This window comes from Vidua chalybeata, chromosome 1 (genome assembly GCF_026979565.1).
Source record: "Vidua chalybeata isolate OUT-0048 chromosome 1, bVidCha1 merged haplotype, whole genome shotgun sequence".
Lineage (NCBI taxonomy): Eukaryota > Metazoa > Chordata > Aves > Passeriformes > Viduidae > Vidua > Vidua chalybeata.
In genome coordinates, this window is record NC_071530.1 from 17,548,371 (window position 1) to 17,573,088 (window position 24,718).

The 24,718-nt window shown below is 40.6% G+C and overlaps 1 protein-coding gene across 4 annotated transcripts in view; it reads right to left on the reverse strand.

Annotated features, from left to right (window-relative positions):
• The window catches only part of KIAA1217 (KIAA1217 ortholog), a 178,075-nt gene that overhangs the window by 80,622 nt on the left and 72,735 nt on the right, over positions 1 to 24,718 (reverse strand). For all 4 annotated transcript variants that reach the window (XM_053945692.1, XM_053945687.1, XM_053945677.1 and 1 more), the window contains exon 3: positions 15,323 to 15,518. In XM_053945692.1, the coding sequence (XP_053801667.1) occupies positions 15,323 to 15,518 (196 nt within the window). The remainder of the gene's footprint in view (positions 1 to 15,322; positions 15,519 to 24,718) is intronic.

Sequence of the window (24,718 nt, forward strand, 5' to 3'; positions counted from 1 at the left end):
TACAAGGAGATGGGGACTGGTAAGCCCAGTTGAGTGCACTGTGCTGTTTCTGAGCCATCCCAGGTGTCTCTGTACCACACCGCATTGTCCCAGGAGGAAACACCTTCACTGTCTTGCTGTCCATATGAGATGGAGCAAGTGTAGCTTCCACAGTGGTGTAAAAAGATGGCAAATCACAGAATCACAAAATGGCTGAGGTTGAAAGGAACCTCTGGAGGTCATCTGGTCCACCCCCACCCCACTGAAACAGGGACAGATACAGCCACTTGTGCAGGACAATGTCCAGACATTTTTGTGTATCTTCTAGGACAGAGACTCTGCACCCTTTTTGGGAAACTTGCTTCAGTGCTTGGTCAATCTCACAATGAAGAAGGGTTTCCTGATATTAGGGGGAATCTCATATGTTTCATTTGACGATTATTGTCTTTGGCCTTCTCAGTGGACATGAATGAAGAGAGCTTGGCTCTTCTTTGCCCCCTCCCTTCAGGTTCTTTTGTACATTGATGATGTTACTGCCCCTGAGCCTTCTCTTCTCCCGGCTGAACAGCCCCAGCTCTCTCAATCTGTCAGATCAAGGAGGCTCCAACCAAGTTAATGATCCTTGTGACCCTCTACTGGATTCTGTCCAACCTGGGAGGATTCTGTGCTGCCAAGCCTTTGCATCAACCAATAATTAACACAGGTGGGCTAAATCCTGGTGGAGCATTTTACACAACCTGAATTCACCACAGCAGTTGCAATGGTGATGCACTGTAAAGTTGTTCTCCCATGACCAATATAATCAGAAGGGTTGAGAACACAAGGCCCTCAGTGCAGTTGCCATCAGTCATCAGCAAATCTCAGCAAATCACAAAATTTAGATGGTAAGTCAGTGAGTCACACTGGAAAGTCATCAGCAACAGGATAGGCACGTTATGGTGCTGAGATACAAACACTGAGCAAAAGCAATGGGAAAAGCTGAGGTCCTAGAATACAAAGGCAAATAAAAGAAAAGAAGGCATTCCAAGATAAGATGAGTCTTGTTTCCCCTTAGTCTTTAATTTTTGTCCCTATGTTGTCCATAATTGCTATAAAGGAGGGCAGAAACAGTCAGATGTTCCTACAATCAGTGGGTAATTGTGCTTGCACTTACGGAAGGAAGATGTTAACTTTCCTGAATACTAAACAGACTACTCAATATTACCTATTATTTAATATTAGGCTGCTTGTATAAAATAGAGCTATTAACTTAATCTTCATATTATTACCAAGAGCTGATACCTCTTTCTTCATTAATATTGCAATCAAACCCCATATGAATACTACTACAAATTTCCATCTTTCTTTGTCTGGAAAAACTTTTTCAGACTGAAATTTAACTAGTTTTCTTTCAAAGACTGAGAGGAGTTTTCCTATGACTTTTATTTACACTGCCAATGTTTAATGAGCTAGTAAACTATTTTTCCCTTTTTTATTATAATTTGAGACATCATTTATTTATTTATGTTCTTCTAGGTAAAATTGTCTTTTTACTGTTCAAATATTCTATGCAGCTAAACATTTTTTAGGTTCAGAAACTAACTACATTTGTAAAAAAATTAAACAAGTTAATGATTGCATTTATTTCACTTTTCCAAGATATCCAAAGACATGCTCATTTTTGATGATAGCTTTCAGTTATGAAAAAGTTTTTCCTTATGAAGAACACAAGGAACCTTCTATGTTTTTGCATTTAAACTTACTTGGATTTTGTGGCAATTTTTTTTTTACTAAAAAGACAGGCTTTGCATACCAGCTTTGCAGTTGGTGTGACTCACTTTTCTGCCCAGTTTAAAAGTTAGTGAAAAATTTAGAAATGCTAGTTTTGCATTTCAGACCATTAAAACGACACTCAATATTGAGCAACTGAAACCATTAACACAGAATAAGTGGCAAGAGTTGAAAAATCCTCCTTACCCACAAGTAAAAAACATTGCAGAACAGTCCTGATTCTGCCTGTGCTTCAATGCTCCCACAAAATACTGTTTCAAAGCAAAATCTTAGTTGTCCTTCAGTCCTGAATTTTCAAAGCAAGTATGCATATATGCCTTAAAACAGTCAGCTTAAACATACGACTTGGAGAAATGTTTTAGCCCAAATCTCACTTGAGAGAGAAAAGATGTTTTCAAAGGCATAATAAATTCTTTTTTTCTTTCTTCTCCTTTAAATCACATGCCCTTAAAAAACCCTACTGCCTTTCCTCTTGAGTTGTCTGATCCATATCATGATACAGCAATGCTTTAGGGCATTTCCTATTAGACAGAACTAACTGCAAACTTCTAAAAATCCTTTTTGAGCATAACAAAATAAAAAGACTCAAAATCCTTTAGTTAAAATCATTCACAATATTTTTCTTCCATAGATTGCCCAGGTGAAATTCTGAACACCAACAATACCCACAGATTCTACTTCATGTAAGCTGCTGGAGCTCTGAGGTGTGTTTTACCTTCAGCTAAAAAAAAATCACTCCCTTAGAGATTAAAGCAAGAAGAAATAGAATATAACTTAAACATGGTTTTTGTTAGGCCACAGAACATATGTCAGCAAAGCTGCTGGAAAGATAATAAAACACAAGGGATATTCCTGTCTCCATGTTCCCTCAAGTCCCTCTTGCACTTACTTATGCTTCTGTTACAATGGATTTACCTGAAACATGAAGATTGTGCCCGTTTTTATACATCACAAATCCAAGAGGACTATGAAATTCCCTGCTACCCTAGGACAACACGTATGAGGATGACTGTGAACAAGGTAATGACGCCACGCAACAGTTTTGAAAGTGCACGTCACACAGTGCTGTGGCTCCCACTTCTTCCAAGAGCTCTGAGGTACTGCCAGCCCTGCGCTGTCCTACAGCTACAACCCAAACTAGAATGTTCAGCCATCCCCTTTGTCATGCAGTATAACTCAGCTGCAGAAATACCTCTGGCATTTTTGATCGCTCTTCACCCTACAAGCAACAGACCACAGACTTAAACACAGGCCACAGCAGAAAACATTTACATGTAGGCCTTACTAACATCAGCCTTGTAACAAATTGTTTCACAACATTCCTGTCAACAAAGAGGTATGCTTTATAGAAGGGAAATTAAATGCCCAAGAGGCAAAAGAACGTGTTCAAAGAAAGGTTTACAAGCATCAAACCAAGATCTGATGATGATCCTGTGAACACACCACATGACTGCCCTTTCCCTCCCTACATACAGAGCTCTTTCAAAACACAGTATTTTCTGCTGCCTCTTTATCAATGGTCAGTGGCAGGATGTGCAAAGTATTTCATCATTTCCCTCAGGGATGATCTACATGAAACACAACACAGTGTGATGAAAGATGCAGAGTTACCCTGACTCGGGTGGCTGAGCCCATCAGTGCCGGGTTGGGATGCCCAGCGCAGCCATCCTGTGCCTTTGGCCAGCACAGCTCTGAGCTCAGGCACACACACCACCTTCACAGAAAGGCCTTCAGCTCAGACAGTGCTGCTGAGCTGCAAAAGCCACTTGGGAGCTGAGGACATGCCCTCATAGTGTGATGGTGCATCTCACCTGAACACACGGGGTCTGGGCTGGCTTTAGAGCACAGAGCTGCATAACCACAAGAGGGTTGGCACACCTCCCATACTGGTAAGACCATAACTCCTGAGTCACAGCTGGTAAAGGTTTACTCCTTGCAGCAAAAGCTAATGTCATGCAGGTGTCAGGAAACCACCCAGCTCACATCTCTCAGCACCTCCATCACATACATGGTGCTGACCTAACCCTGACTAAGCACCACGTTATCGTGGTTTCATTGCTAACAATGATCTCCATGCAGGGCAGCTTATATACTTAGGAGAACTTCAATGACAACTAGCTTTTGTTTAAAGAACAAAAATTATCTTTTGAAATACATTATTTAAGAGAGAAAAGTTAAATACCTGATAAAACAAGAGTAAGTAAACAAACAAGGTTGTGTCTTCTTCTGTGACCCTTAAAAGTATCTGCTAATTCTCTCAAACAATGGATTTAAAATGGAGAAATATAATTTCTCACATAATTCTCTTGTAACAAAGAAGAAAAAAACTGAGGCAGAAAGTTATTTAACTCCTCACTTTAATGAAATAAAATACAGCTTACATTTGAATTCGTGAGTTTATTTTCTGTGAAGCTACAGGACTCCCTCTCTGTAGGCAAGATGTCTTACAAATTTCTGCATTGAAATATCTTACTGGCATTTGGCAATACCTTAATCCAGCTGAAGAGAAGTATTAGCCAATGATAAAATCTATATTTGGCAGGTGTAGGATGCTTGGGCGCTGGAGCATTGAAACCTTCCCACAGAACTAAAAACCACTGGCACAAACAAAACACCTCCTACTCTCTTCTAACACAGCTATTGTATGTATCCTCTGGAAATTCTGTATCGAATCTGAAAATTTCTAGTAATAGTAAAGCTGGTTAGACTATAGCAATCAAAACATGGATGCGTTCGGAGCTCTGGACCTTCCTGAAATACAAGGTGCAAAGCATGGTATAACTAAAATGGGGAAAATGCCATTAGATTAGTTTCGCTCTTTACCCCTAACCATCAGTTAGCCATATCTTTTTGAGAAGATGGGCAATCTTTGTCTTTTCATGCTGCTTTAGCTTGATCTTCCACCATAAGTCCATTGAGTCACTGTCTCTGTATGGACATTTCCTCATGCTGAAGTCAGCAGCAATAGTAACAAGCAAAAGTGAGAAAAAGCATCCTTGTTTCTTACTTATATATATATCAAGTCATTACTTGAGACTTGCATGAGTTTTAAAAGCTAAGGATAATCTTTAAAGTCTCAATGATAACTGTTTTTGTTGGAGCCAGGCCTTTCCTCAAAAGTGCATTTTAAAATTTTAATTAAAATTTAATTTTCTTAAAATTTTTAATTTCTTGTAACTAAGATTTCAAGATACTTCAATTTTTTCTTTGCTTTTGACAAAATTGTCATATATAGGAGTGTAAGCATGGCATAGGCCCATATTGTTGTTCTCTGTTCCCCATCCCTCCTTCCCCCGCAACTATCTAATGAACAGAGCAAACACGTATCACCAAATTCTGCCCAAGTTATGCAGACACAAGTTTATTACAGTAACAACTTTTGCAGCATGGAAGAAATTCCTCAATATTAAGTTCTTACTTTCCATACCCTCAAGACTTAACTCTCCTATTTTACCACACAGTTTCAAGGAGTCTGAGGTCATTGCCATGATTCTTGTGGTATTTCTAGCCTGAAGCTCTCATAATAACTTTTGTTAGTACTCCCTCCTGAAAATCTGTCCTCCACATTCAGAAAATGTTCTATAAATATACTTAGCTGTCTTAAAGTACTAAGAGAATAAAAAAGTAGATATTTTAATGAATAAAAGCAATTACTTATTTAATTTTTTGCACAATAGTCTGAAGAGATTTGTTCAAGGTTTTAAGTTGTTTAATAACAGTTTCAATAAAAACAGGAACTGTTTAATTCAGGCTAGTGTTATATTTTACTGCTATTTCATTCTTCTCTGCTACTTACAGTGACTTGCAATAATTTGTTACTTAATGAAAAGACAGATGAAAAACTCAGTAGTCACATAAATTTCCTACCAAAATGTTATGAAAAATAAAGGTTTTTAACTGCCACTAAAATATTACCACTTTTCTACAAACAAATGCATTCAGCTAGCTAAGAAGAATAAGTAAAAACTAAAGAGAAAATGGACGATTTTTTTTACCTAAAGAAAACCCAGTATTTTCCCCATCTGATGCCTGATAAAACCTGTGAGAAAGCCTCTTGTCAAAAGGCAACTTTGTCTATATACCTGTATCAGCAAGTCCATCTACTGTGAACAGTTACTTCTATCACCTAGAGATTCTGAGAGAACATTTCAGTTTAACTTAATTCCCCAGGTGGAAATCAATGTTCTGGCAGGATCTCTTTTGGCCAATAATTGTATTCTGTTGCACAGAATAGCCCAACTGACCATCAAGGCAGCTTTTTCATACCCCAAACTGACAAAACAATGCCAGCAAACTTGGAGGAACACAAAACCCCTATGATACTGGATGAAAAAATATTTTAAAAATTACAACTGAACAAGTCAGTGAGATGAATAAGAAGTTTCATATGTACCAGAGTTATTTTTCAGAGGGCCCCCAGAGGCTCTGCCATGGTGCATTTACTGCAGCTCCCATCTGTGGCAAGCACATTTCTCTCTCTCTCTCAGGATTTTTTCATAAAGGTGCACAGAGAGAAATTAAAGAGAAAACAATTTCTATTTCTGCTCCTTGTTTTTCTCTTGTGGAATGTGTTTGGAGAATTGTTTACCTGGAGTGAGTGCTTGGTTGGATCATGGTGGATTGTTTGGGCCTGATGGCCAATCAGATCCACCAGTGTCTGGACTCTCGCGAGAAGGTCACAAGTTGTGTGTTAGATATGGTAGTTAGAGAAAGTAGCATGTAGTTTTTAGTATCTTCCTTTATATAGTATGTTAATGTATTTTAGCATAGTTATAATAAAGAAATCATTCAGCCTTCTGAACTGGAGTCAGATATCATCATTCTTCCCACTGGGTTTGCCTGCATTTTTCAACACCCATCCACCAGTTTCGCGTAATAAAATCAGAGAACTCCACACACACAGGCACAGGACATGCCCATGCAGGCTCTGCTTTAGCCCACCAGAAGCTGAGCCCCTGCCCTCTGAAGAAGCCAGTAAGCCATGGCTGGCTCCCAGCCAAAGGTGCCAGGCTGACCAGTACAGTCTCCAAGGATGAGCCTGCCAAAGACTACACAGATATGTGAAGCATTTAAGGCCACTGTAGTCAAGTACTTTACATAGGGGCATTTTTGTTAGTAACTTTTAAATGGGCAAAAGCAAAAAAGATAAGAAAATATCAATTAAATTTCTTGGAATATTTGTTCTTCCTCTTGAATAAACACACAAAAAAAGAGAGATCCTACAAAATTGTATTTCCTTTGTGTATAAATCAGCTGTATCAAACTCTTTATTTAAGGAATAACTATTTTTATAAACCCTGTTTTTTAATACTAAATGAGGTACAATTGATGTGGTCAAGGGCAGAATGTGACCATTTTAATAATCCATAGCCATGAAACATTAAAGTCATGCAGGCCATGCATGCCTTGGTAATTGTGCTCCATTTACCAAATGGTCTGTATTTACAGCAGGAATTCTCTTCAATACTTCTGAAGTTATTTAATTTCTAAAAAGTTCACTACTGTCAGTAGAAAATTTAGGGGTTGAGCCTTCAGCATTTAAGAGCATAGCTGGTTAGGACACCACACCAAAAATACACCTCTGTCAGCTCTAACAAACAGCTTGACTTTGTGTGAAGTCCTCACAAGGTACTTTAGACAGGATCTTGGAACCAAGACCTCAGTTTGCATGATTAAGAAGAATGCCAAGAGGCCATTTCCAAGACTCATTCCAATTTGTCATTATCTTTCATGTACTGGGGAGTCAAAACTGGACACAGTGCAACCTCACAAATGGTGAGAAGAGAGGAATAATCACTTCCCTTCACCTGCTGGCTAAATTTTTCCCATAGACAGCTATGCAGTGTTCCCTTGCTGCATGGACATGCTGCCAACACATAGTCAACTTGTTGTCATTCCCCAAATCCTTTCTACAAAGCTGCTACCAAGACAACCTGTCCTTGCCAATATTGTTGCAGAGCTGTTCTGTCCCTGATGAAAGGCTGCATTTGCCTCTTTGGAGTTCCGTGAAGTTCCTGCTAGTCCATATCTCTGGCTCATTGGGTCCCAGTGAACTGGCCATCTGACTACTCAGCACATCAAATGCTCTCAAACTTAGTATCAGACTTGACCCTACTGCTGCTTCATTCCATCCCAACAAAAAGGTTTGTGATGTCAAAAATCACCGGCACAGAGTCCAGCCCTGAGGAGCACAGCTAAAACCCAGCTGCCTGCCCTGAAGGCCACCCCTACCTCCCCCATGTGGCTATGGAGGCTATGGGAGATGTGAAAGGCCTTGATAAAGCCAAGATTAACAACATCCACCCTCATACCCACAGATGGTCTATTCATCACAGAAGGTAATTGGGCAAAGCAATGGTACAAGCACCTATCTCCTGTGAAACAGATGAGTAGTTAAAAAAATATCCAGAAGGGCTCCCATCTTTAGAGCTGCTCAGACCATTGCCCCTGTTGTCCCAAGAGAGCACCCTAATCAGCAGGCTATCAACAAGCTTCTGATGCAGTGATTATCCTCTTATCCTGCCTGAATTGGGTACTCTGTAGCCAGAAATGCAGAAAAGAGATAGAGAACAAGAACTAATAAAAGAGAGAGTCTTATATGATACCACAGAGATGACATTATTTCCCTCTGGGAACAGAAACCTGAACTTAGGCACAGCGTAGTAACTATGCATTAGAATCACTACCTAAATATATAAACAGTATTGGGAGCAATGATTAAATCCAAGAGCTGTCCTCATTCAGGGACTTGCTGTCAGCCCTGGCAGCAAATCCTAAATACAATGTGTTGAGGGACAGGCTATGCTTCTTTCCTTGGCTGAAGTCTTACATTAAAATGCATGGAATTGCAGTACACTTTCCTTTGCACACCCATGTCAAATGGAAGGCTCTGGTGTTTGTGTGACTTACTGTATTAGAGGTAGACTTACAAATTTTACCTAACACAAAAATTAGATCAGATTGATCCAAGTGATAGCTCCTGTCCTAGATACACCCCATGGGACAGCTCCATCTGGCCTCCTACCTTTCCTCAGAAGGAAGGAGGCCTGTACAAGCTACTTCAGCTGCCAAATCTGTCTTCCAGCAGACACCAATTGCTGAAGGCTCAAATTACTGCTGCTAAATCAGAATACAAAGTGATGGTAGAGCTGGATAAAGACATTACACCTTTTGTGAGGGCATTATTTAGCATAAAGAGAAAAGCCACTGCCACCCTGACACAGTTTTATTCAATTCATCCAGTTTGTACACTCATTACTCTACCTCTCCTACTATCTTCACCACTTTTCATTCTGATTTAGTCATGTTGCAAGGTTCTGAAATAGGAGTATTTTGTCACTATGTATTACCCAACACAGCAAGGCACTGTTTTTGTTCAAGGTATTACTGCAGTGCAAATGAATAATAAAGGCTGCATTCAAAAGTCATTTAACAGATATAGCAGTGACAGACACAGACTTACATAACTAATGGATTTGTTTGGTACACTGTACATCTTCTACTCCAGTATCACTGCAATGAACCCATTAGATCCATGCTGATACAACCTGCTGCAACAAAATTCAGCTCCAGTGTGACACAGCATCTAAAATATCCTGCATATCAGCTTTTTGGTGGCAGACAGATTGTGCCTCTGTTGAGACAGTATCTACTAAATGGTATCTTGCTCCTTGGAAGCATTTTTTTCAGGTTCCCCCCCCCTTTTTTTTATTATAGGAGAAAGAAACTCTTAAGTAAACAGTAATTGTGGGCACAAGTGCTAGCCTGGGAAGTCACATATTTCACTCTTTCCTATACCTGCCTTTCATAGATCCTTTAGAGACAATAAATAAAACAGAAGAAACTCTGATATGTCAATATAATTGTTTACATTCTTCTACTCTTTTGTTACAAAACATTTCAGGTAAGAGGTGTGTGTTTTTTTTTCTTTCCAAGTCCAAAACCTTTAGTTATTATAATTTGAAGACATGGGACAGAAAACAAAGTCTTGGAAAGCTGGAAGAAAAACTTGAGCTACATTAGAGTATTATAATTTCCTAGGGTCTGTGTTTCAATTCATTAAAGGGAACTAGTTGTTTCAGACTGTTTTTCCTATAGATCTGTCAGTCTCTGTTAAGCCATCTGACCACTACAGAAAATATTTACATGACCTTTTTGCATGTTGGCTGCTTTGCATACACTATAAAAGGCAAGATAGGGAAAATTCTTTAAGATGTCTGAATACATTAAAGTTATACTCAGCCTTAACTTGAAATACACTTCCCAGGGAGTTCCTCTCCCATGAACTAAACCTAAGTTCTTGCTGACTTCATTAGGCTTAAATCATGCCCTAAAGAATCAGAGGGCAGTGCCACTACTAGCAAATCACAGGTTTCTCATATAAAGTCTAAGGCCATTCACACATCTTCTGTCTGATTTTACGTGCCTATTTTAATTTCTAGCTCATAAATAGTAAGTAACAATTAATTACCTCAAATATAATATATGTCTACCTTTAGCATTTATATTTTTCTCTGTGTATCTTACAGTATCTTGCATAATGTAGATACTAAATGTAAGTAACTCTCTATGAATAGAGAGTTATTTCTACTGCCAGCTGAAAAGCAATGATCTGTCTCCCTGCAAAGGTTTTGCTATGATTGAAATTGTCACTGTGGCCATGACTTTCTTTTTTAACAGGCTTTGAGAAACATCTGCAAGAAATGCTATAAAAGATTGAGGCGTTATGATTATAATCACGAATGGAATTTCCATATAAGGTGGCAGCAAACTAATTAATCAGACACTAAAATCTGTGCCTGCCAAAACTTGGGCTTGGGGGCTAATAAATAATAATCAGAATACTCCATGATTACTTAAGACCCTCCCCATGCCAATCCTTAAGCATTTGTATAATTTTACTCTTTTATGTAATCTCTCCAAATGCAAATAAAATGCAAATGTTGGCAGGCTCAAACATTTCTGAAGAGGCCTTTTCACACCACCTAACTTTAGGCACCGGTTTACCAGCAGGGAGCCCAGTCATCCTTTGCTCCTCATCCATCTGGACTGGAGTGGCTGGGCACCCTGGCTGGGGCACCCAAAAAAGATGACTGCAAACCCAAAGCTTCATCATCCTCTGTCACTATTCAAACCCAACTCTTTGTGCATTTATGGAAATCCCCCATGTACCACGTCCTTCCTTCATCCAGGCCTGCACGCGCAGCCGGATCCTGCAGGAGCACCAAGAGCCGTGGCTGCAGCGGGAGGGGTGAGCACACGCTGCCCTTCCAGGCTCTGACCCATCGCACCGCGTGCCCTGGTCACTCCATCGCCACACAGGATGCCAGAGCCTGCCCTTACCAGGATGCTGCCCATTGTCTGGACAGATGTACCACATGAGAGAGCACAAGTGAACATATTTGTCAGCCTTCATTTCACCGAGGAGGTACTGGAGCAGGGACAGCAGCGAGCTGCAGTGCGGGCACAGGCGGCTGCTGGCGTAACCTCGCTGGATGCCTGTCAGGTTCTGCTTCCTCCAGGCAAATTGCAAGTGAAGTTTGCTGAAAGCTTTTGAGCACTTTCCAGGTTTCAGCTGATTCTCACTGACAGTTTTGCTAGATAATTTTTTTCCCACAGTTATCACACTGGAAAAGCTCCCAGCTTTCAAATATGTGTTTTAAAATACATTTAATTTTCTCTTGCACAGTGAATTCATTTATTTTAATATCTTGCTTTATCTCCAGGCTGCACAATGGTGAAGCAAGTGATGATTTCTAGTTTTCTTAGCCAAGAAATACCTTAATTTCAAAAGCTGTGGCTGAAATTTTAAATGGGCCCACAATAAGAATACTGTTTTCTAGGTCAACTCTATGTGAATACCATGTCTGGTTAGATTAATCCTGACTGACAAACCCATGATAGTGAGGTAGCCAAAATGCATTTGTGTTATTCCTTCTCAGGCTCCATGTTAATTCAGACCACAATTTGAAAACAAACTGACTCATATATAGCTAGCAAAATAGGAACCCACAGAACAATTAGAATTTCAAAAAGAAAATATAAGTTTTTTAAAATGCATTGAGATATGCAATGTAAAATTCATAAAAGTTTCCAAAAGTTCATTACCCTCCTCACTGAAATTATGTTCACTGAGGATCAAAACATGATTTTTATTTAATGATATTAAATTAAATTAATATATATGGGAAGGTAGGTGATGATACATAGGTTATTTAAAATCATATGAATAGAAGTACGTTCATGATACTTTTAAAACTGAAGTTATAAACAGTTTCCTGTTTTTTAAAAATAAACATTCCCCTTTTATATTTGGAAATAAAAAGGACCACAGCATGCAAAGTAAAATTTCAGAACATTGCTGATGGTGTTGTTAGAACACAGTGGCAGTAGAGATCAAAAAGGACATTATTATAAAAGAAATGCACATAATATTAACAATAATAATAATATAAAACTGAACTATTTTGGAATACTTTTTATCTTTTAAAACAAATTAGTTGTTATTAATTGGTTCCTGAAACTACTTAAAAAAGACAGATTGTGGGGTGATGACAATATATTACCTCCTATTTGGCTAGTATGATGACCCCTTAAGCCACACATATCTGTGACCCCTCCTAAAAACTATCAACTAAAATGCTTCACATTACATTGCTTCCCTGTTGTTTGTTTACTTTTTTCTTTCTCCTGCATTTGGCCTGTTCATAATGGGACAAGCTGGGACCTTGTCTCTGGCACATGAAAGACAGGGTATTTTGCAGGGACTGAAATCCTGGCCATTAAATAAAATAGTGTATCTTCACGTTGCTGTCCTCCATTAAGGCATGGACAACACATTTCAGCACATGCAAGAGACACTAAAAAAAGGGTTTAAGAATGAATTACTTAACAGTAAACTTATGGTCCTCCCATCTTAGCAAAGATATTATTGAACTGCAAAATTTCAAGGCAGCAATGATAGTCAAGTGTCCAGGATGGTTTCTGGATAAGCAACAAGTGGTTATAGCAACACTTCTCAGCTGGAGAAGAAATTACCTGAGGGAAATGACAGGGCAGAGAAATCAGTTATGGCCTGGGGGAAGCAGATAGCAATCTGCTGTTTGCTGTCACTTCCAACACAAGGACTAAGGGGCATAATTTAGAGCTGATAAACAAATATAAAACACAGCAACATGAAAGCAGTGGTCAGGCAGTAAACCAACAGGAACTTGCTGCCAAAGTCACAGATGAGCTGTGGAGGATGTGAAAAATTTACATGGGAATCAAAGGTGGACTGAACAAACACCTGGAGGAGACATCTCTTGATGGTTATTATAGAGGTAGAAACCATAACCAGGAAAACCCTAAGCTGAAGATACCTTGAGGCTGAGAACACTTGTGGGAAGGATCACACATACACACATAGAGGACAGGGACTTGATTCAGGACAGCTAGCACAGGCAAGTCCTGTCTGACCAAGCCAGTGGCCTTCTACAGCAGTGGACAAGGGAAGGGCTACAGATGCCCTTTATATGGACTTCTGTAAAGCCTTTGACATGGTCCCCACAACATCCTTCTCTCTAAATTAGAGAGAGATGGATTTCATGAGCGGAGTGTTAGATGGATAATTAAGTGGTTGGATGGTCGCATCCAGAGCGTAGCGATCAATGGCTCAGAGTCCCAGTGGACATCAGGGACAAGTGGTGACCCTCAGGGTCTGTACTGGGACCAGTGTTATTTAGTATCTTAAAAAATTACATAGATGAAGGGACTGAATGCACCCTCAGCAAATTTGCAGATGACGCCCGGCTGTGTGGCGCTGTTGACATGCCTGAGGAGCGGGATGCTATCCAGAGGGACAAGCTTAAGAAGTGGGCATGTGGGAATTTGATGTGGTTTAACAAGACCAAGACCTGAGTCAGGGCAATGCCTGGTATCAACACCAGACTGGGGGATGGACAGAGCGAGAGCAGCCCTGCCCAGAGGGGCTTGGGTTGCTGCTGGGTGAGAGGCTGGACATGACCCAGCCATGTGCACTCACAGCTCAGAGAGCCAAACGTGCACTGGGCTGCATCAAAAGCAGCGTGGGCAGCTGGTAAAGGGAGGGGATTCTGCCCTCTACTCTGCTTTGGTGAGACCCCACCTGCCATGCTGCATCCAGCTCTGGGGTCCTCAGCCTACACAGTGAGGCAGGACTGTGAGTTCCAAAGGTTCAATCACTTAACATCACACTGAAGCAAATACAAGTTTTACAGAAAATCCTGGGGTGAAGTAAGCCATACTGCTGCCCTAGCCAGCAGTGACTTATAGGCAGTATAGTATAGTAAAAATAATAGTACATGTACAGTAAACATACATGTTTTCTTAAAAACACCTCAAAAGCAAAAAGTCTTACCCAAGTTGAAGTATCACAGATTTCTCCTCCAAAAGCCCAACATACTGGTGGCCCAGCAGGCTGTGGGAGGGCAGCCATTTGTCCATGACATGGACAAGGATCAGCTCCTTGTTTCCAGCCCCACTGCTCTTCACTTTTCAGCTCTGGGAGAGTAAGGGACCCCTTCCAGCCCTGTTTTCTTCACATTTGTTGTGTTTGTCAGATATCATAATACTCTTGACAGAAACTGTCTTAGATTATCGAGGGACGAGTAAACCACCATGACAAGCTTACAAGCATGGTATGATTTAGAGTCCAGTCTTCGATTTATGTCACTCTCTATATTGGGAAATGAGCCTAGAGGAAAGCAGCATTTCAGTTTATTACCTATGAGCAAAACCTGCCTTCCTCAGCAATCCACAGATGAGTTACGTGTCTTCCCACAACACTTTAACTGCCCTCTGGTGTCTTCCCTCAAAAGAACAGCCTTTACTCCTACCATCCATCAGCTGAGCAGAGTCTCTGAGACAAAATTTGCCATCATAAAAGGAGCTCTGGTTCACAGCTGGGCTGAATTCAACCCTGAGATATGGGAAGAATGCAGGAAGCAGAGCTGTCCACCTGTGCTGACACATCTCTCGTGTCACTGTGCAGACCGAAGTGCACTGCCCCAAAGTAAAGGGCATCTCCATCAGCATATCCATTCAAATCCTTGGCCTGGAAAGCTACCACCACACAAATACAAACCTTTTCAGTAAGATGGATTACTAAGGTAATAATATCTCTAGGTTTCTTTCAACTAAGTCTGGCTTTGAAGAGATGACAAAGTGAAAAACCTGTGTCTGCTGTCTGAAAATGAGGGTACAATCTTGTAAATTCATTGCCAAATATTGTGCAGGCTTGGCAGGAAGTGTTCACAACAGCGGGTTTTAACCATTACTCAGCATTTCATTTCAGGGCCTGCATCTCTCTCTCCTTGTATTTCTACCATGCTCCTATCACAATTTCAGATCTTATGAAAATAATTTCACCATTCCCCCAAGTTACTCAGTATCCCATATTGAGTTCATTTCCAAAGAACAACCTGACCTATGAAAAATAATGTGCTATCAAAGTCTTTACTTTTTCAACCCCAAACTATTTAAAGATTATTTTAAATCCACAAATAGAAAACAGAGACTTAACACAGAATGGAGAAGGACTGGAGCAGGCTCTTACCCAGTGATCTTTCCTTTGTTTGGTTTGCTGACCGCACAACGGGAAGACTTGCCCGTGTGCGGCTGCCCCTCGAAAAGGGGGTTGGAGAATCACCTTCAGACATGGCCTCTAAGGAATCAGCAGATGCTTCAGAGAGGTGCTCTGTGTGGTCACCCAAATTGGGCTGTGGGCTCTGGGACGGCTTCGGGCTTCTTGTCTGCAAAACAGAGTATTTCCTTATCAGTCTACTGAAACTAGAGTGTGGGAGGAAAAAATCAAAGAGAAGTAGGAAGGAGTCCAATTCTTCAAATTCTGGTATGCTGGAGGTCACTTGAGTAGATTATTTAGGAAAAGTGTCCTTGGACATTCTGCTGCAGTTTTTATGGTTGTATATCCACACTGCAAATTTTGTTGCTAACAAGGCCCTGAGGATAAGACATGTGCTGAGGAGATGTACAGTAATGCCATTCTCCTTGTCCATATACACACACACTCTAATTTTATCAAATCTGCTAAGAAAAATCCTCTGAAAAGCAGTACTGTAATGGAGTTGTAAAGCTATCAATTTCAGTATCTTCTGGTGTGCCATCTATGCAAGGTCCAGGTCATGCAGCATAGCCAAAATAGCTATCTAACATTTCTAGTTGACATCACAAACAATTACTTTTTTTTTTTTTGATGCACCAGCATAAATCAGAGCTGTCTTCATTAACTGACCAAATTAATTATGACTTTTACTGGGAAATCATACTAGTAAATTGATAAATACAGCTGCTGGGAAAAAACCCAACTCTTCCAGCAGGGGAGAGATATGTTTTCATTTATGCACTACTACCAACTCTTCACGGTAGGATCTGCCTAGTAAAAACACACTCAATAGGAAATAAAGTGTCCTGAACATTTTTTGCAAACTATGAATGACATTATAAGCCCTTTCCACAAAAAGGGGCTGCTTTAAGAAGCATATTCAATATTGTGTAGTGAAACCTCCTCATAACCACATGTACTATTACTCTGCAAGAATAATTTCCTGGTCTCTCTCAATCAAACCATATCACAACAAACGGGAACATTCAAAGCAGAAATTCAAAGCAAAGCAAGCTTACTAGGTTCCAAACCCAGTATGTAAATATGAACTTTATAGACATCTATAATCAGCACCAGGCATGAGATAGCATTAAAATTATATGTTTTTATCTCCCCTAACATTTAAGGTCAGATGCTATTATGTTAAAAATACCCTGTATCAAAATCAATTTCAACTCTAGGTTTGAAGATGCTGTCAAGATCCAAAAAAGATTATGCTTCTTTCTGGAAAGCTAAGCTAACTAATCTTGCTTACATGTGTTTCTTTCAGTGGTTTTTCAAGTGAAATGAGCAAAAGTAATTTCAGCATCACATAATATTCATCATGTGACTTTGAATGTATGAAGAACTTCAACTTTTATTACATTTTCATTAGCTGTCTGTAGAGAGCTGTTCTTGCCAAGTTGTGCAGTTGCTCACAAATTACAGTTATTAGATATACCTCACAAGAAAGTAAATCCTCCTGAACTACTCACTTCCTAAATGCTAATATTAAAATAGTACGTACTATCCAATGTCCAGCAATGAAATTGTTCAAGAGCATTGAATTTTATGCAGGACTTAAAGCTAACAACATTTGTTCTAAAGTATGCTTTGAAGTGCCTCTGACATGGTCAGCACTAGTCTGCAGGTTGTAAATACAAGAACTTGTGCCAGGAAAGTTACAGACGTGACAAGTGACATGCAAACACAGAAAAGAATATGATAAGTCAGTACTTCTTCATTCAACTTTCCAAAATGGCTCGTGAACCATCACTGCTGAAGTATTTTGTTTACGCAGGCATATCACGGAAGTATTACCAAGCCAAGAAATTACAGTTCTCTAGTTCCTTGTAGTGATTAAAAACTTATCTGTATAAATCCATTCATAGAGAGCTCGAAGGCATATAATTCTCCCTTTCTAGAAAACCATGACTAAAAGAAACAGGGTTAAAAAAAAAAACCAAAGATCCTTAGTTTCAGAGTTTGTTGGGATGAGATTGTTTTAGTTTCTTAAAGAAAATATATACTGATAAAATGAAAATACAGATCAAGCTTATTTGGCTTTGCTTCTGCTTATTTTTTTCTCTTCAATTTATAATAAAATAATCCCCAAATGTCATTTGAGATATGCAGTTGCATCTCTATTGTTCATTGATAACATGAACAGATGTGTATTTGAGCAGTAAGGGGACACTTTATTACCAAAATCAACAGGCACAGATTTAGCTGAGCAGTTGCCCAGCGTGTCCTGTGAATGCACAGATGGAGCCAACCTCAGCAATGCTGTGTTTCTTTGGCTGTCCCTGGGGAAATGCTGTAGGACCTAAGACACAGCACCCCAGATCCTCACATATGACATGATGTCATTACTGTAGCTAAATCTGTTGGGTCTAACAGATAATTTTCTCCATAGCAACCCTCATAGTGCTGCACTTTGTCTTGGTGACTAGAAAGGTGTTGATAACACACCATTATTTCTGCTACTGTTGAGCAGGGCATGCACAGCATAAAGGCTCTCTCCAACATTCCCTCACTCACCCAGGAGGCTGTGGGTGGGCAAGAGCTTAGCAGAGGATAAAGTCAGAAGGGCTGACCCAAAATGACCAAAGGAATATTCCATACCACTTGATGACTGTTCAGCAATAAAAGCTAAGAAAAAGGAGGAGGAAAGGGACCATTTGTTACCACATTTGTCCTATGGAGCAACTGCTACATGTACTGGAGCCTGAAACCTCACTTCCTGCGAAGAGCCTGGACATCATCTGCTGATGGGGAATAGAGAATACTTTGTTTACCTTTGCTTCCGCATGTGGCCTTTGCTTTTTCTTTATTAAACTGCATTTATCTGAAGCCATAACATTTTTCCATCCTATTTTCTCCCCTGCATTCCAGCAGAGGAGGGGGGATGGAGTAGCTTGGTGGGTAGCTGGTGTTCAGCCAGGGTCAACCCACCACACTAAAAAAGATCCTTTTTCGGCAGCCCTTGTTTCCCACCACCAATGCTGCAGCTTTCTGAAGCAATCCAGAGGCACATCATGGATTCTGCTCAGATACAAAGCCCAGTCTTCCTCTTAATCCACCAGCTCAAATCCATAGGAATTCCACTCTAGTAAGTGGAGTGACACAAACATAAAGCCAGTGCAAGCTATAAATGAGATCCACCAAATACACACATGAAGTTTATGAAAGGCTTCAAGTTATTTGTCATGCTAAACTTCTGTAAACATTACATTCCAGGATTCTGAATTTTAAACAGATTCTAAAAAAATACTCAGCAACAACAGTGGGTATTCAAAAGAGATATGAGCGCAGATTTGATAGGAAAGCATTTTTGTTATTGGCAACAAGCACACAGCTTGATGCTACTTAATAATCAAGTGGATTCCTAGGTATGACTTCTTAGGAAAACCAACTCACGCAGTGGGGAAGGAACCAGCAACATTTACAGAGCTGTAGCTACAAGTATTTGTAAAGATTTTTGAAGAAAGCAGTGCAGAAACCTTCAGCATGGTCCAACCTGCAACACCAACCTTGTAATAATTATTCAGGATGTTGATTCTAATATCAGATAAGAAAAATAAGACAAATGTCAAATAAATACTTAATAAGTAATGCCATATATATTTTTTCCACTGAATGTTCACTCATATTAAAATGCTTAAAATAATACTTCAGCAAGTGTCATTTTAAGGACTTTTTAAGGACTAGCACACAGTACAAACTTGCACAAAATAAATGTTGACCCCAATAGTCACTGTTTCAGGACCCAACAGAGGACCCAACTAGAGTCATAGTTTAGACTGCTGCTATGTGAGTCAGAATGGTGCTGTGGGAAAAAACCCTGAAATATCTAACAGAGGAAAAAACTCAAGATATACCCACTAAGGAACAGCTTTATCCAAAATTGAAATGTGTAAATAGAGACTCCACAGAGGCAGACAAACTCAAGGAAATGCTGGCACATTCCAAGCCACCACGAGGATAAGTGCCAGAAAACAGAAGGAGGTTCAGAAGGAGGCAGCAGGTCTCTCTCCTCCCTCTGCCAAGACCAGTTAGGTTACATTTCCTCAGTCAGCCATGGTCTTTTCCCCCAAGCTGTATGTTAGGAGGCACTCCCCTGAATGTTTCTTTGTGCAATAGGGTTCATATTTCACCCAGCTGAGTAGAGCTGACCCTCCTTAAGGACTTCTCTGATAAAAGATACTGTCTGTGCTAGTTCTGGGTTACAAGATCATCAGAAAAGATAGGCCAAAATAGGGATGGACAATTCTGGTGCAAACTTACATGTAATTACAGTGCTTTTTGATGACTCTTTTACTTAGGATACACTATTTTATTTACAAGGATATAGACCCTTGTAACCTTTTCAGGGTATATATTTAAGTATAGCATGTGGAGCTAGCAATTACAGAAGATCCAGTATCTTTCAACCACTCTTGGAATTTGATAAAGAATTAAAACTGTAGTTAATCATGCCTCATGACAGACATCTGCTTGCTACAGCTTGGCAAAAGAATTCACTTTCAATACATCTGCTTTAGTCCTTTCACTGACTCAGAAAAAATAAAGGAAAAATGTGCAAGGCTCTTTAAATGCAGTAAAACTGCAAATAATTAGGAATAAAGCCTGAAAGTACCTGAATAACAAAAAGTGAGATACTGCAGAGATGCCAATGTAATGGGCAGTCATGGAGTAGCAGGGATTTTCATCAAGTTCTCTGCATGCCTCTGCCTCTGGTCCTCTGCACACATTTGTCCACACTAATCCTCATGCTTTTGTTCTAGCTGGTTTTATGTTTCTGTTCTTTATAGTGTTCTTCTATGTTCATTTCCAGTTATTTTTTATACTAATCTATATAACAGAAACCTTTTTTCCCTCTTTTCCTTTCTCCTGCAAATTTGCTTCACACATTTCCATAGACAGAAGAACAGAACTCAGAAAAAAAATTGCAGAACCCAAAGAAAGTTTTAATTTCATCTCTCGATCAATTCCCACTTTTTACTTCTTTTCTCCAAGAACTTCCTTAGCCCTTATCTTGACAGAAATTTATCTATTCAGTAGAATAATTTTATATATCTTAGAAGCTGCTAGCAGTCCTGGCAATGTACAAATGGTAAACAAAGGCACCAAAAAAAATAGAACAGAGGTAGTAAAATATATTTTTCCAATCATGTACTCTAATGAACGTAGCACAGGCAGCCCCCCTCCCTCCACATTTAAGAGTCTTCTTGACATTTCAAATAGAGAGGAAAAATCGGTAGAAAAATGGAAGCCTACTCTTCTTGACATTCAAGTAAACTACTTGTCCTGTGACATATGCCAAAGATGGATACAGGATATGTGACAGACTGCAAATAGCAGTGTTGGGTGTATGACGAGTTTATTAACGCTGAAGTATTGCCACAGCACATGAATTCTTACTACTGCAACAATACTTCATCACATTTGTGTCACATTATTGTAGTCTGAAGGATGGATCTGCTTTTTCCACAGATACAGAGTCTTTGGGTTTCCATATTAATGCAACAATAGGGTTTTAGTTGTCTGGACAGGCTATGAGTGACACGTTACTGTTGAAGAGAAAGCAAATACTACCCATACTATCTCGGTTTTAAGCATTTTCCGTATTTTTCCATAGCACTTTCTCAGAAAAGTTAAATGCTTATACAAGTCTGTCTAAACTAAAGTTCGCATTACCTCTGTGCAACTGATGTATTTGGATACTCTGTCTCACTGGGGGAGCTGGAGGTGGGGAGATGACTCAGCAGCTGAATGCAACATTAAACCATCTCTCATGACAAACTCACTTGTGTGCTTTTGGTGCTTTTTGACCATTACAAGATGTAAAAATCTATGGCATCTTTTTTTGGGATGCCATCAGCTGGAAATGGTACCATGCCAGGAGCAGGCACATGCCAGCATCTGTGCTCTCCAGAGCTGAAGAGAGTGGGAGGGCAGCTGCCCACTTGCCCACATACAGATCCTGTAGGTGTTATACTCTTCCCTAATGCCTGCTCATGGACTAACACACATCTCTAGCTTTCATTTCTGTATTTCAAGCCCAATCTTTTCACTATTTTCTGATGAATCAACAACAACGAGTTACAAAACCAGTTACTTCTCACAAGCATCTCGGATTGATTTCTATGGTATGAATAGCCAGAATTATTTCCTCTTTGACAAGGAGAAATGCCTGAGCCATGGTTGCCCACCACCCTAGCACTGAAGCAAGGCACCCCACTTGCCTGGAGCCTCCTTGGCTTGGAGGCATGTTCTGCGCTGGATGCTGCCCGAGCTGCCCCTTCTCTGCAGCACTGCCGGCCACCTCCTGCCGCCGGCGGTCCCGAGGGCAGCCTGAGCTCGCCATACTCACACAGGAGCGATGCCAGCAGAGCACAAGTCACGGAGCCCTCCCCTGGCCACCTGCCGTGCGGTCATTGAGCAAAGCAATGAATTTGGTGTACTCTGAACCTGAGGTACTGCCCCAGAGCAGATCTTCACATGCTCTGAGAAAGGGAAGAAACAGACCCAGAAGAACTTTGCCAAGTAAGGTAAAAGAAAGCATTCCTCCTCCCTCCCATGGTGAATGAGAATGAGGGAAAGATAACTCAGTCATCAGCACCAGCAATGCTCAGTCACAGCCACTCACTACCCAGCACTGTGACAGGGTCTGGATGCTCCAACGAGTGGACATTTTACTCAATTTAGTGAATTTATTTGAAGGTAAAACTCCTCTCTGCTGATGACAGGATCTTTATCTACTACTCTGTATTCACTGATGCTGACCCCAGTTTCTTCCACTTAGAGGAAAAAAAAAAACACGTCTAATGATGAGACAGAGTTTATCTGCCATATTTTTAGGTTGTAATGATATTCAAATCATCCTAAAAATTCGCACGTTTTCCCACGAGCCTTGCTAGCTCCTGTTGGTGGCCAGCTGCATGCTCCCTGCCGTGGCAAGCTGCCAAAACTCATTTCTTTTAATCCTGAATGCTGTGAATCACCGAGCAGGATATCCACAGGCTGCTCCCCCTTGGCAAGGCCATGGCTTGCTCTTCAGCTGGTTGATCCCCAGAGTTAGCAAAAGAAGTTTTTCACAAAACTCTATTATAAATTACTAACATAAACCAACATTTTCCAACTTTTTTTTTTTTTAACTGTAAGCACCTAGATAAATTGAAACCTGTTTTTCACGAAAGCTGTGTGTCTATAGTAAAGATATTCATTAGGAGCAATAAAAGCTGTAGGTGCTCAGCACTTATGCTGCCAGACCTCTTATTCAGATGTTTAATTGCAGGAACTTGCATTTGAAAATGCTGTCCTAAGGAACTCAACAGCCCGTCTAAGAGCAGCTTAATTGGTCCAGACAAGTCCAGACTGAAATATGCAACATGCTGTGGCATCTCTTTGGAATATGTGTAATATCAGAAAACCCCAAGCCATCCACATTAAAGTGTAAAAATATTTCACAGTATGTTTCTGTCCAAATCCAAGGTTTTCTTTTTCTACAAACACCTGAGATTTGATGGTAGGAAGTGAAGTAAAACAACAGAGAAAACTATTAGTCACTCACTAATAAAAAGCAAAAGTCATACTTAATGAAAGAAACCTTGAAAATAAAATAATTTCTCTCTCTGCTTTATTCTAATCCTTCGTCATGTGAAGAATTTATTCACACATGAGAGTCAAATTAAAAAAGCCACGAGTCACCTCACTATTTTTCCCTGCCAAGGCTTCGTCTATGGGTCCATTAATTTTCCTCAGACCAAAATTTCATCTTTCATATTCACTGTCATATGCTTGCATCACAGCTTCAGTTTATTATTACTTTGTTTAAATAAGTTATCCATAAATTCCAGCCTGGACATCAGCATTTGTCTTAATTAAGACCTTATGGCAGTTTCAGTTGGAAGCGATTTTTCTTTTCCCTCCTGAAAAACTCTACTGTGAAGTATTCACAACCCAGCACGACCCTTTGTTCCATCCAGGAGATGGCTGCGTTTCATCAGTAGTGGGTGAGGTAACTCCTACCTACACAATCCCCAAAATCGCCATGAGAACTGTGAAGCTTAAAAAGGATGATTTAAACAAAAACTGTCATTATGCTGATTAAAGGGGAAAGATCTTTACATGCTTAAAACCACATGCAAAAAGTTAGGGGGGGTGGGGGGGTGGCGGGGACAACGAAGAATATATACCAGATGCTTAAATGTACCTAGGGGATAGTGAGTTCTGATTCAAGAAGATTATTTACCCATCCCTGTTCCTCCTACATACGTCCCTAAGGAAAACAGGAGGAGGGTCTGTTTCTGTGGTGTCTGTTTCCCAAAGCAAAGGAGCACACCGTGCAGCGATCCTGGAAAAACCTGTTTTTCGGTGTTTCTACAAGCTGAGAAGGCGCTCTGCATGAACATGCTATTTTAAAAACACCCGGAAAAAAGCCCCATGGCCAGGAGGGCCGGCGAGCGGCAGCGAGGCCAGCGGGCAGGGTGTGGCTGCCAGCCCCCAGCAGAACAATGGCCCGCGGCAAGCAGCGCTGCGGCCGGCGGCAGCACACCCACGCCACGGACTTATTTTAGCCTCTACTCGTGGAAGTAAACGTGTTGAAGCACTTACTAGAGCTTGTTGTTCTGGCACCTGGGAGAGTTAGGGGGCTGTCACAGGAGAGAGGTTGCAGAAGCTTCTGCTGTTCCTCTCTCCCAACCTGTCACCTTGCTCTTGTGCTTCTTTTTCCCTCCCTCGAGGCCACCTTGGCGAGGGAGGGAGAAGCCTGAAGCCTTCCTGCTCTCCACACCTCAGCCTCTCCCACCCTTCCCTGTGGTCCCATGTTTATTTGCCTCCTTAAAGCCTGAGAGGGGAAACACAAATCAGGTGCAAATGAGCCGCTGCCGCTCTGCCCGCTCCGAGTCCTCCCTTCTGGCTCCCACCGCGCCTTCTCTTGGGGCTTTTATGATTGCGCCCTTGACTGCGGTAGAAACCATACAGAGGCACCTTTTACCTGTGTATCTACAAGGCCTGTACACATTCACTGCCTCCCGGGGGGAAAAATAGGTAGACATCCATTCTGTTTGGCGTTAGAAGCCATCTAGAAGTGGAAGAGAAGCTCAACAGGATGACAGGAGATACAGGTGACTTCAGAGGTACACTGTGCATATAAGAGAATTCTGCAAGTTGCAGAACTAAAATTTTTTGCATGTTCAATACAAAAATATTTACTGCTTTGCCCACAGAGCTGTCCTTAATTTTGCAGCAAGACTTTTACCACCTAAACCAGTTCCACCTGTGTATATAAAATAAATAATAAAGCTGGAATTGGGACAGTGTTTAGTAATCACTTACTTATGAAGG